General features: G+C 43.0%; 1 protein-coding gene across 2 annotated transcripts in view; it reads left to right on the forward strand.

The window, feature by feature from the left end:
* The window catches only part of Itga8 (integrin subunit alpha 8), a 174179-nt gene that overhangs the window by 144135 nt on the left and 17988 nt on the right, over positions 1 to 12056 (forward strand). For both annotated transcript variants that reach the window (XM_050150524.1, XM_050150525.1), the window contains exon 27: positions 4246 to 4359. In XM_050150524.1, coding sequence (XP_050006481.1) covers positions 4246 to 4359 — 114 coding nt within the window. The remainder of the gene's footprint in view (positions 1 to 4245; positions 4360 to 12056) is intronic.

Here is a 12056-nt window from a genome sequence, read left to right on the forward strand (position 1 = left end):
GGTACAGCCTTAAATTCTGCCGAAGTCAGAGACTGCCAGACGCCCCATCCTCTTTCCAAGCATCCCCAGGGACTGGCGGTGGGAGCAGGCTGAGGACACTGTGCCTCACATAGAGCAAAGGCTGCCCGGAAAGATGCTTCTTGTCCCATACTTGCACTGAAGAAGCCCTTCCTGATACTCATTATCAAAACTGAAGGTACAGACTCAAGTTACCAATCCAAAGTCACAAACAGAAAAGAGAGGGGCCTTCATCGGGAAGCTTCAGGACCAAGTAAAGGATGGTTGAAGGATGAGAAAGCTAGAACTCTGAGCTGAGGGCAGCTCTACAGCTGTTCCCACGGGAACAGCGGTCACTACCCTGGCTACGTGGGGAGCTGGAAAACTCTTAAGCCCACGCTGTTGGCCCTCTCCCAGAAATGCAGAGCAACACTGAGACTCCTCTGGGCACTACAGTGCTCTGACTCTCAGGCCTGCTTCCTTACCAGCTCACCCTATCTAAAATCCCTCAGATGAGAATATACACAGTGTTCCCTGCACTGCTTCCCTGGGCACAGCTCAGTGCCCGGCTTAGGGGCTCAGTGACCCTGTGAACAAATGACTCGGGTATGAATTCACTGAACTAATGGCACTAGCTTTTGGAGTTATATCTCAAATGCCCTTAGAATGCCAGTCCACTAACTCCCGTTCCTCCTCTATGACCCTTAGACCTCTTAACTCTCTGTCCAACTACAAAAAATAATCCACTGCACATATTAAAAGATAGCTTACTTAGTGCTGATCAAATTCACCAGCTACCACCCTCACTGAAGTCAAAATACAATGCCCATTCTGGCAATATTTCAGTGAGCCCCACTGTCCCAGTCATAAAAGTGACATAATTCAAGGAGCAAGGATGTCCAAGGTCCTGAACCTCTGAGTTTAGCATTTGCGTAGTTGAAAGGGAAGCAATGACAAATGTGGCTTTTCTCTCTGCCATGACAAATGCAAGACATAGCGACTTAGCGGAGGTTTCATTTTAGCTCACAGTCAATGATTTGGCTCATCACACGGTCCCTTGGCCCCATGTGCTGGGGCACACATAATGGTGGTAGTGTGTGTCATTGTGGCTACTGGGATTAAAGATGTGTGTCATTGATGCCTGGTCTATAATACTGACCAATGTGGCTGTTTTACTTTTCTGGTCTTCAGGCAAGCTTTATTTATTAAAATACAAATGAAATGCCACTATAGGAATTGACTATAATATTTAGGCAGAAGAAAATATATGTAAAAGCCTGATAATCCTAACTGCTTATTTCAGTCCAATAAAGTACAACAAAGTCATTCCCAATGACAGCACTAATATTCTAGAACATATCTGTAATAGTAGTCAAGAGCTTCATAACAGGATAATAGGGTTGCACAGATACAAATTCCGGTTGTGTATTAATGAGGCAAAGGCTTAAGGAAGTAGAGTTCCAGTTTGAGATGATAAGTCCAGTGGCAGTGGTTGCACAACTGGCCTGGGCTCCTAAAATGACAAAAGAGGCTTTTGTAACTGTATCTTAGGGCTGGGGAGATGGCTCATTCTGAACATGGATTCCTGGCAAACATAAGTACCTGCTTGTTTGTTCCATAGAACCCCGTAAAATAGTTGAGTGTGGTGGTGTGCATTTGATCCCAGTGCTGAGCAGACAGACAGGCTGGATGCCCAGGGCTCTCTGGCCAGTATAGCATCTTTGGCAAGTTTCAGGACAGTGAAAGACACTGTCTCAGCATAGAAGGTGGGCAGTGCCTGAGGAATAATGCCCGAGGTGACCTCTGGCCTGCACAAGCATATGTACACATGTGTATGTGTGCTTGTACACACACACAGCAGCACACATAGGAACACACACAATTATGTCTTAATTTCTAATATCCATCCACTTGTTTCTTCTTAACAGGAAAATTAAAACATGGAAATGAAAAATACAAGGGAATTTATCTCAAATATCATTCTTAAGAAGAGATAAAGCTACAATAATCAGCAGATTATGAGTCAAGGGCCTGTACATTTGTAAGATTGTACAACGGCTTCAAAATGTTAGAGTAGGCAATTCATATTGTCCTTTTTAGAATAAATTTATTTTAGAAAAATAAAACTGCATGTTGTCAATAAAAGTTGACATCTATAGATCCTATTATGTACAGTAAAAACGGGAAGAGCCCATTGAAAAACCAATATCCCGACTTCTGCAGAACTAAACATTTGTAAAAACAGGATTCAGATTCCTCTTATACATGGTACTTTGCACATGAATCTTGAGCAGAAGAGCAGTGGAGCTAGGTAAATGGTATTGTCTTGAAATCTTATGCACTTGTGCTGTAGGTCCAGTTTCTTCTCCGCTGCTATTGCTCATTAAATATTTTAACATAAATTTCAACCTCTAAATATCATAGGAGCCTTTTACTTGCAAATGGTTGCCAAGACAGTCATTAGTCTCTGCATCTGATTTCAAACTCCCATTACGTTCTCCTTTTCTCTTATTGGCTCAAACGCTACAAGCCATGCAACACCCACCCATGTCCTTGAATCAAGACAACTCCGAGGGGAGGATGATTATGCAAAGTTTACTCTAAAATCAAAAGCTAAAGAAGACCTCCTACAGTTTTTGTTTGCTTAAAACCAAGTACGGAATCCCATTCCTGATTAGGAATTTGTAAGTGCAGCATGCCAACGTCCTGTGCTGGCATCACGGTTTCCAGTTTGCATTTTTTTAAAATGTGCATCTCCAACACGGAAACTTAATTCTTCTCCCACTGACAGCCATCCTCGCCTCCCTCACCTCAGTCGCCCGTTGCTTTGGTCAGGATTACCTCCCTCTCCAAACTCTTCTCTGTTCTCTTTACAGACTCAACTTACAACACCCGTGTCTTTCTTATTTTCATTTCTGCATTTGATGCTATTGACCAGCTGGTGAAACAATTCTAGCCCTTTCCTTGCCCCTCCCTATATGTCCTCTCCCGGCTGTCTTCCTACCTCGCTGACCCTTCCTGAGGATTTTTATGTACCACTCTTTTCCCACTCAGGACCTGCAAATTCCATCTCCAGCCTCCTGCTCCCCTCTGTAACAGCCTCCACTCTTTCAGGGCTACTTCTTTGATCATATCTCCAGTCCAATTAAGAAGGCATCAGTCTGCAAGGGCACGTGAAAAACAGACTTGAGGTTCATATCTCCAGTCCAATTAAGAAGGCATCAGTCTGCAAGGGCACGTGAAAAACAGACTTGAGGTATCCATGTATTCCCACACTCGGTTATTAGTCATCTTTGCCATCACTGTGATCAAAGCACCTTACAAAGCAAGTGAAAGGGAAAGGTTTATTTGAGCGCAGTTTCTGAGAGGTTTCCGCTTGACCTAGGGAAGGCATAGTACCAGGAGAATTTCTGTCTGGGCCTTGGGGTGCATAGAAGCAAGACCACATACATAACCAGTCAGTTAGTAGACAGTGCAGGTTGGAACCAGAAGCAGGTACAAGCTTAAAAGTACACCATTAGTGAGTGACCTCCTCCCAACCAGGTCCTTCCTGCTAGACTCCACAGCCTCCCCAGACAGCGCCACCTGCTGGATAGCAAGTGTTGTTTGAAATGAGCCTGTGGAAAGGGGAATCCAGAGAAGACACATTTGATACATAGAATGTCCTCATCGGGAACCCTTTTTCCACATTGTGTATCTCGTATTTAATAGGGGATCCCGTATAAGACGGGTAAATAGCTGGCTTAACAACAGCCTAATGCATAGGACTTGTACAAACGCCAGCTAGTGATCAGGAAGTGGTTTGGACAGAGGAGGGAGTGTTGTGAAGCAAATGCTTATCAATGAGTCATTAACTTTGAATCTTTGAGGTGACAGGGACTCAAAGGCTTCCTCTGCAAAGGCTTCCAGGTTTTCCCAGTTTCTTTCATCTCTAAGAAACATCTTCCCGAGTTCCGAGAAAATGAAACAGAGCTCACTGGTTGTCACAAGGAGATGGAGCCCTCAGAGAGAAGCGAGTATCTAACGGGATTTTATGATCCTTTCTCTGGCCAGGAAACAACTTTGCACCATTGCTAATTGTTCTTTGTCTCAGTTGCTTCAATGAATTTGTTCTCTCTCTAAATTAAATGGAATAAATTAGATTTTCAGGCAAGCCAGTGTCTTCTGAGGAAAGAAAGCCGCGTCAGTGTTGATGCTTCGCTGCCATTCGAGGCACTGATGTTCTGTCTCTGTCTTTGCATTTTGCAGAACTGTACAAACATTGAGTGCTTGCAAATCTCTTGTGCAGTGGGACGACTGGGAGGAGGAGAGAGTGCAGTCCTGAAAGTCAGGTCGAGACTGTGGGCCCACACGTTCCTCCAGGTAACCATGTCACTCACCTAGAACCTCTTTCTGAGAGATCAGCATTAACACCTCTGCAAGAATTGCACATGTGCATGTGTGTGCATATGTTATTATTGTGTATTGGCCACATGCTAGTGGCCAGAGGTCAAAGTTGAGTATCTTCTTCCATCCTCCCTCCTCCACCTTCGTTTCTGAGTCAGTCTGTCACTGAACCTGGAGCTCGCCAACACACCTAAGCTGGCTGTAACCTCTCCCCACACTCCTTCACCTCTGAACACCAGCGTGGCAGAAATGTCCCATTATACATGGTTTTTTACAAGGGTCCTGGGGATCCAGAATCAGTTCCTCATGCTTATACAGGAAGCAGGATATTGACTGAGCCATCTCCCCAGCCCTGGTTTTTTATTTTCTATTTTGATTTTTTAAAATTTTTATTGTTTTATAAATAATACCACTCAAAATTTCCACTTCCTCCCCTCCTCCCATTTCCCTCCTGTTCCCCCATTCCTCCTCTTCCCTCCCCCTCCAGTCCTAAGAGAAGTCAGGTTACCCTGCCCTGTGGGAAGTCCAAGGCCCTCTCCCCTCCATCCAGGCCTAGGAAGGTGTGCATCCAAACAGACTAGGATCCCAAAAAGCCAGTAAATGCAGTAGAGACAAATCCCAGAGCCATTATCATTGGCTCCTCAGTCAGCCCCCATTGTCAGCCACATTCAGAGAGTCTGGTTTGATCACATCCTCGTTCAGTTCCAGTCCAGCTGGCTTTGGTGAGTTCCCATTAGATCAGGCACACTGTCTCAGTGGGTGGACCAACCCCTCACAGTCCTGACTTTCTTGCTCATCTTCTCCCTCCTTCTGCTCTTCAACTGGATCTTGGCAGCTCAGTCCAGTGCTCCGATGTGGGTCTTTGTCTCTATCTCCATCCGTCACTGGACAAAGGTTCTATGGAGATAGTCATCAGTCTGACTACAAGACAAGGCCAGTTCAGGCACCCTCTCCTCTACTGCCCAAGGACCGAGCTGGGGACATCCCCATAGACACCTGGGATCCCCTCTAGAACAAGTCTCTTGCCAACCCTAAAATGGCTCCCTTAATTAAGATATCTTCTTCCCTGCTCCCATATCCGCCCTTCCTCCATCTCAAGCATCCAACTCCCCTAAGCAGTCCCCAATCCTCCTCTTCTCCCTTCTCTCTCCCCTTTCCCCTCCCCATACCCTACCTTCATCTTTACCCCCATGCTCCCAACTTTTTCCTGGCGATGTTGTCTGCTTCCAATTTCCAGGAGGATCTATATATGTTTTTCTTTGGGTTCACCTTATTATTTAGCTTCTCTAGGATCACAAACTATAGGCTCATTGTCCTTTGTTTATGGCTAGAGTCCACTAATGAGTAAATACATACCATATTCATCTTGATTCTTCTCAATGGAAGAATAAAGAAAAAAAGTGTGGAACATATATACATTAGAGTACTACTCAGTGGTTAAAAAAGTGACATCTTGAATTTTGCATGCAACTGTATGGAAATAAAAAACACTATTCTGAGTGAGATAACCCAGACCCAAAAAGACGAATATGGAATGTACTCACTCATTAGTGGACTCTAGCCATAAACAAAGGACATTGAATATTTAAAGTTTTAAATGTAAAGGTTTTCACTTTTAAATTTCAAGAATTTAAATATTTCAAAGGAAATTTCTGTAGGAGAGGTGAGCCAAGATCAACTAGGGAAGACATCGGGCCTCAACCACACACAGATACACATGCACACACACGCACACACACACACACAGAAAGAGAGAGAGAGAGAGATGCACACACATTACTGTCTCCCCATCTCAAAACTCCATGAACTCCCCCACTGCACAAGATAGATAAAGCAGCAGGTGATCTTCAGATTCCAAAAGTTCAAAGTCTCTTGAGATGCTTGCCTAGCTACAGCCTGTGTTGTGCTGATGCTGTCTGAGAAGAATTTTCTACAACAATCTTCACATTTCACTTCCTGGTCACCTCCCCCAGAAGGTAAGAACAGTTGAACTACTGCAAGTCCCTGAGAGTCTGGTGAAAGACTGCTGAAGGGTCAGGTGGGGGACAGCGTAGAATCAGTGTGGAGATCCAGCCACGCAAGCCACAGTCTGAACAAACAGAACCAACAAAGAAGGCAATAGATTGTTCTAAAAGTTCTCACACAGCATCAGGACAGCACAGGCTGTAGCCAGGCAAGCATCTCAGCTGAGGAGCGCCTGCTGCTTTATCTATCTGCGCAGCGAGGAAGTTCATTGAGTTTTGCAGTGGGAAGAGAGAAAGGTGTGCATGCATGCACGTGTGTGTAAGTGAATGTGTGTGTGCCTGTGTGTGTATGCGTGTGTATCTGTGTTGCCCATGCAAGCTGAGGTCCAGTGTCTTCCCCATTTGAGTTCCTCTTTATTTCTTGAAGCAGGATCTGTTGCTGAACCTAGACCTCTCAAATTCCAGCTAAGTCTAGCTACCCAGCTTACTATGGGGATCCTCTGATCCTGCCTCTCAAGTGCTGGAGTTACAGATGGCCACCACACCTGCCTGGCTTTTATGTGTGGGAAGAATGTGGACTCTTATACTTGCCAGCAAGCACTTTATCCACTGAGCCAGCTCCCCAGCCTGACCTTAAATACATTGAAGATTTAAGTCTCCTCACGCTGGAAAATGATCATCAGTTAAGTGATACTGCTGTGATCAGACCTTTGTTTGGGGAAGCTGTCAGTCAGTCTGATTTTGCTCACATTCTACCTCCCAAACTAGACAGATTCAACTGTTGTCTATCTATTAATATAGGACTTTGTGTCTCTAGATCCTCATCTTCTCTATTACTGAAAATATTTTGATAACCAGGCGGTGGTGGTACACACCTGTAATCCCAGCACTCGGGAGGCAGAGGCAAACAGAGTTTGAGGCCAGCCTGGTCTACAGAGCAAGTCCCAGGAAAGTAAGGGCTGTTACACAGAGAAACCCTGTCTCAAAAAAAAAAAAAAAAAAAAACCAAAGAAAAGAAAATGAAACTACTTTGATCTCACAAATCTCCAATTTTTCTTTTGAAACAAACAAACATGAGGAAGAAAATAGGGTTTTTTGTTTTGTTTTGTTTTACCAATTCCCATGCACCTTATTTAACCCTAACAGCTTTGTAAGACCCCACCATTATAAACAGTACATTATAAATGTGCCAACTGTAGTTCAGAGAGACAAAATCACTTTGGGTTTTCAGTTGTCCAGTTTTAAACCAGTGTTCTTCAATGCTACCCAACACTACAAGGGCTAAGGAAGAGAGATGGTATTTTGAGGCCAATGTTGAGTTGGAGAATTGCCTGAACCAAATCACAAAGACCCTGTGTGTTAAAAAAAATGTTCTTTAAAATCAAAAAAATCAAAGCCTAAAGGTATATAGCTTAGTGATAGAACACTTGCCTAATATATATGAGGACAGGGTTCAATCCCTAGCAACTCACACGCACACGCACACACACCACCACCACCACCACACATACACCACCAACACCACCAACAACACAAACGCACACCATCAGAAGTCCTAAGCCGATGAGGTGGAGATGTATGTCCTTCTGAGGGTGCAGGAAGAGAAGTTATTCTCTGCCTTCCCCTTATTCTTGGCCTCCATGAGTTTGTGAACATCACTCTAACCTCGGTTGCTATATTCATGTCTTGTGTTTTCTTTCTGTCTTTTTGTGAATGATACAGTAGTGTGTATAAGGGTCTGCATATATACATGTACATGCATGCACACACATACGTAGACCAGAGATAGACGGCAGGTGTCTTCCATTATGTCTCTTTTTGTTACCTTTTGAGATAGAGTCCCCTGTTGAACCCAGCACTCACCAGCAGGCTGGCCTACAGAGCAGCAGGCTCAGACAGCAGAGAATCTGCCTGCTTCTGCCCCCAACCCACCCCGCAGTGCCAGGATTATAGACATCTACAAGCACACCTACAATTTCCTGAACCCAGGTCCTCATGCTCGCAAGGTAGGCATTATGCCAACTGAACCATCTCCTCAGCCATCTTCTCTGACTCTTTAAGGACACTGTCCTTGGATTTACAGCCCACCCGAATTAGTATAATGTCATCTCAGACTTGACCTTAAGCTCATGAAAATCTTTACTCTAAGTAAAGTCATGTTATGAGATTCCATGTAGCCATGGATGTGCTGAGAGGATTCTCAGTCCACTACCATCATCTGAGTTACTTCCCTCTGAGCAACCTGTGCTCTTCCATTTTGCTACTGTGTAGTAATCTAATTAGTACACTCTTTAAAATACTTCGTTAGACTTAGTGTTCAGAAGAATTTATTAATTACAGTTTAAGACATTTATTTTGATTTTTTCTTTCTTTCAGTTCACTCTATATTTTTTCCATCAATTCTCAGATATATCATTACTAATCTTGGGCAAAAGTTGTGATTAGAGGCAAGCCAATGTAGATTTCTTTTGCGTTCCTGATAAACATTGGCCAAAGCATGTATGAGAATGTGTGGGGACGCATGTTTATGAATTTCATAGACAGATTCATGTCTGAAAACTATCTATGAGCCAAATTCTCTGTAAGAAACAAAATCCACACATTAAAAACCAGTTCTAAGATTGATGTCCCTGAATTAATCTACAATATGTCCTCACTCTCTCAAAGACTTTGGGGTCAGGGGGCCTTGAGCTCAATTCTTTTCTGAACTGACTGTGTTCAACTGAACTTTGATGGCTCTGAGTTCCCTCCTGTGTGAGATGAAAGAACTGGACAAAAGTCTCCTTTCTTTCCTGAAAATCTCAGTGATATATGGGCAGCTCATATGGAACCTCTCCTAATAAGTTATTTATGATGTTTATTCTACTTAGCTAAAGTCAGCAATAATTCTGTGTGCTTTATTAATGGCCCCCTTTTGTATTGTGCTGACACTTGGGTTGACTCAGAACAGACTATGTCAAAATGGCTCTCTCTAAACATTAGGGAACAGACAGCCAAACCTTCCAGAGAGTTCTGCCTGTCTGCAAAGAGCCAGCTTTCTGCTAAATGATGACCAGGCCATGAGGCACCAGGACAAATGCTCGTGCGTGAATTACTTAATCTTTAAAGCAAACCTGTGGGATACATACGGTTATTATCAACTACATTTTACAAGGGAGCAAACAGAGACATGAAGGTTAAGTGGCCTTTCCAGGGTCACATAGCTGGTAAGAGGAGGAGTCTGGGAGTTTGAGTCCTGCGTGCATCGCTAGGTTAGAGTGCTGAACCAGATAGCACCACATGATGCTTGCCCACTTGAGATATCATGTCATAACCACGTGGCACAGACGGCTGGCCTGTAACCCTGATAGTATAGGTTAAACTATGGTAACCACATACGGAGATTTTCTAGAATATATAGAATATATATAGAGAGAATATAGAATATATAGCCTTACTACCGTATTAATTGATCTATATATTGCATAGCAAGTTATTTCAAAATCCAGGAAGGAAGACATTGGTTGATTTGAGATAATAGCTCACAGCCCAGGCTGGCCTCTAACACACAATCCACCTACCTCTGCTCCTGAGTGCTGGGATTACCAACTCACAATCCCCCTGCCTCTGTTACTGAGAGCTGGGATTACCAACTCACAGTCCCCCTGCCTCTGTTACTGAGAGCTAGGATTACCAACTCACAATCCCCTTGCCTCTGTTACTGAGAGATAGGATTAGCAACTCATAATCCTTCTGCTTCTGCCTCCTGAGAGCTGAGAATACCAATTCACAATCCCCCTGCCTCTGCTCCTCAGAGCTGGGATTACCAGCTCCCAGTCCTTCCCCCTGTGCTCCTGAGAGCTGGTATTACAGGCATGCACAGGCATGCACCACCTCACCTATGACTAACAAGGTAATTCTTCAGTTGTCCTGCTTAGCAGAGCAACAGTGCTAATAAAGATTGAACTCAGAACTGACAAGCATTTGGTTCCTTTTCATTTCCTCTGCCAGAACAGACTCCTGGGGCCCCACATGACATCAGTCATATCTTGTTTGAGACAGATAGCGCTGGTCAAATCCTGTCACGTGTTTTCTCTCTCCTTGAGGATATACAGGCAAATTTCTTTCCATTTTATACTTGAAATACAAAAAAAAAAAAAATCCAGCATACACACCAAAGGACTTTACAGAACTTTCTACACAAGTACAATTTATTTCAGATAATGCCACACAGAGGTCTTTTTATAATTAACTCAGTGTATTCATTTCCTTGCCTTGTGAGGAAAATTTCAAAAACAAAATTTTGCATTAAAATGTCAGATGATTTCTTGAAAAGCTTTTTCAGAAAATAAGAACTTTAGATAAGAGAGAACCATGACAGAATTTCAAAAGATAGGTTCAATAATAAATTTATTTTCCATATATAATTCAGAAAATGTGATTGTCTCTTCGTGATGAATTGCCATGGTAGAATTTTATCATTTAATTGCTTTTCTGACATGCATATATGAATACTAATTTCTCCAAAGACTGAGCCACAACAAAAATTAGGCCATTTTTAATACTTTCCAATGGCATAAATTTGAAAATTATAATTGACTTTTTCAAATCAGATTCCACTTTTAATAGATAATAACACTATTGTCCTTGGAGTCGCAGCTTCCCTAATTGTACAGTGTCTCAACTGAAAAACCAGAAGATGACTCTGCCGCTGCTTAGCATAGGTCTTTATGGGTTACTCTGACTGTGGGTTATTAGTGCTTATCTTCCATCTCTCAGAGAAGTGTTTTAGGAAACTTCCAAGCCCACACAGTCTAAAGGAAGGACTGCATATTCTTCCTGTTGCTCTAAGCATCCCATCCTTCTGAAACAAGAGAGAAGGAAGGGCCTGTTGTTACAGCACTGCAATTGAGTCAGGGAGCGATGGGGTTAAACTGTCTGCTTCTACTTGGTACCTGGGATTCCATCTCCATAGAGACATCAGATTTTCCTTCTCCTATTAAGAACACCATGATAGGAGCTGGAGAGATGGCTTAGTGATTAGGAGCACTGGCTGCTCTTGCAAAGAATCTGGATTCAGTCCCCAGGGCTCACTATGGTCTATAATTCCAGTCCAGGGAATCCAATGACCTCCTCTGGCCTCTGCAGGCACAAGGCATGCCTATTCATGCATTTGTGCATGTGTGTGTGCATGCATGCTTGCGAGCATTCGTGTGTGAGTATGTGTAGGCAAACACTCATATACATAAACAAAGTTAATCTTAAAGAAAAAGAGTCAGTGTGTCTGAAGTACATCACTAGTGACTGAGGAATTGTTTAAACATAGTTAACAGAGGAGTCAGACTAGAACATACATCAACACTCCAATTCCTTCCACAAAAAGGAGGGCACTCTACGGGTAGAACAATCACTGCCTGTGTGCCCCTACGTGTACCCACACCTGCAGCCACAATGCCTTTATTTCCTACAGTTTCTACGTATTACCCTCTTGGAGGCCTGATGCCAAGAAGGAATACAGTATTAGAAACTCCCTGTCCCCCACATAAACATGGAGTTAGAGATATACATGTAGATAGTTACTCATTTATATAAATATATTCAAATATATGCATATACCTTTGTATGTATGTATATATATACTTATGTTTACACATTTGTTTTAAAAGTAGTTTCATCACATAACCCACAATAAACTACTACTTTTTGCTTCCCCTACCCAGGATTTAAAAT

The sequence above is a fragment of the Alexandromys fortis genome, unplaced genomic scaffold, assembly GCF_014885135.2.
Source record: "Alexandromys fortis isolate MF-2015 unplaced genomic scaffold, M_Fortis_MF-2015_v1.1 scaffold_69, whole genome shotgun sequence".
Classification (NCBI taxonomy): Eukaryota; Metazoa; Chordata; class Mammalia; order Rodentia; family Cricetidae; genus Alexandromys; species Alexandromys fortis.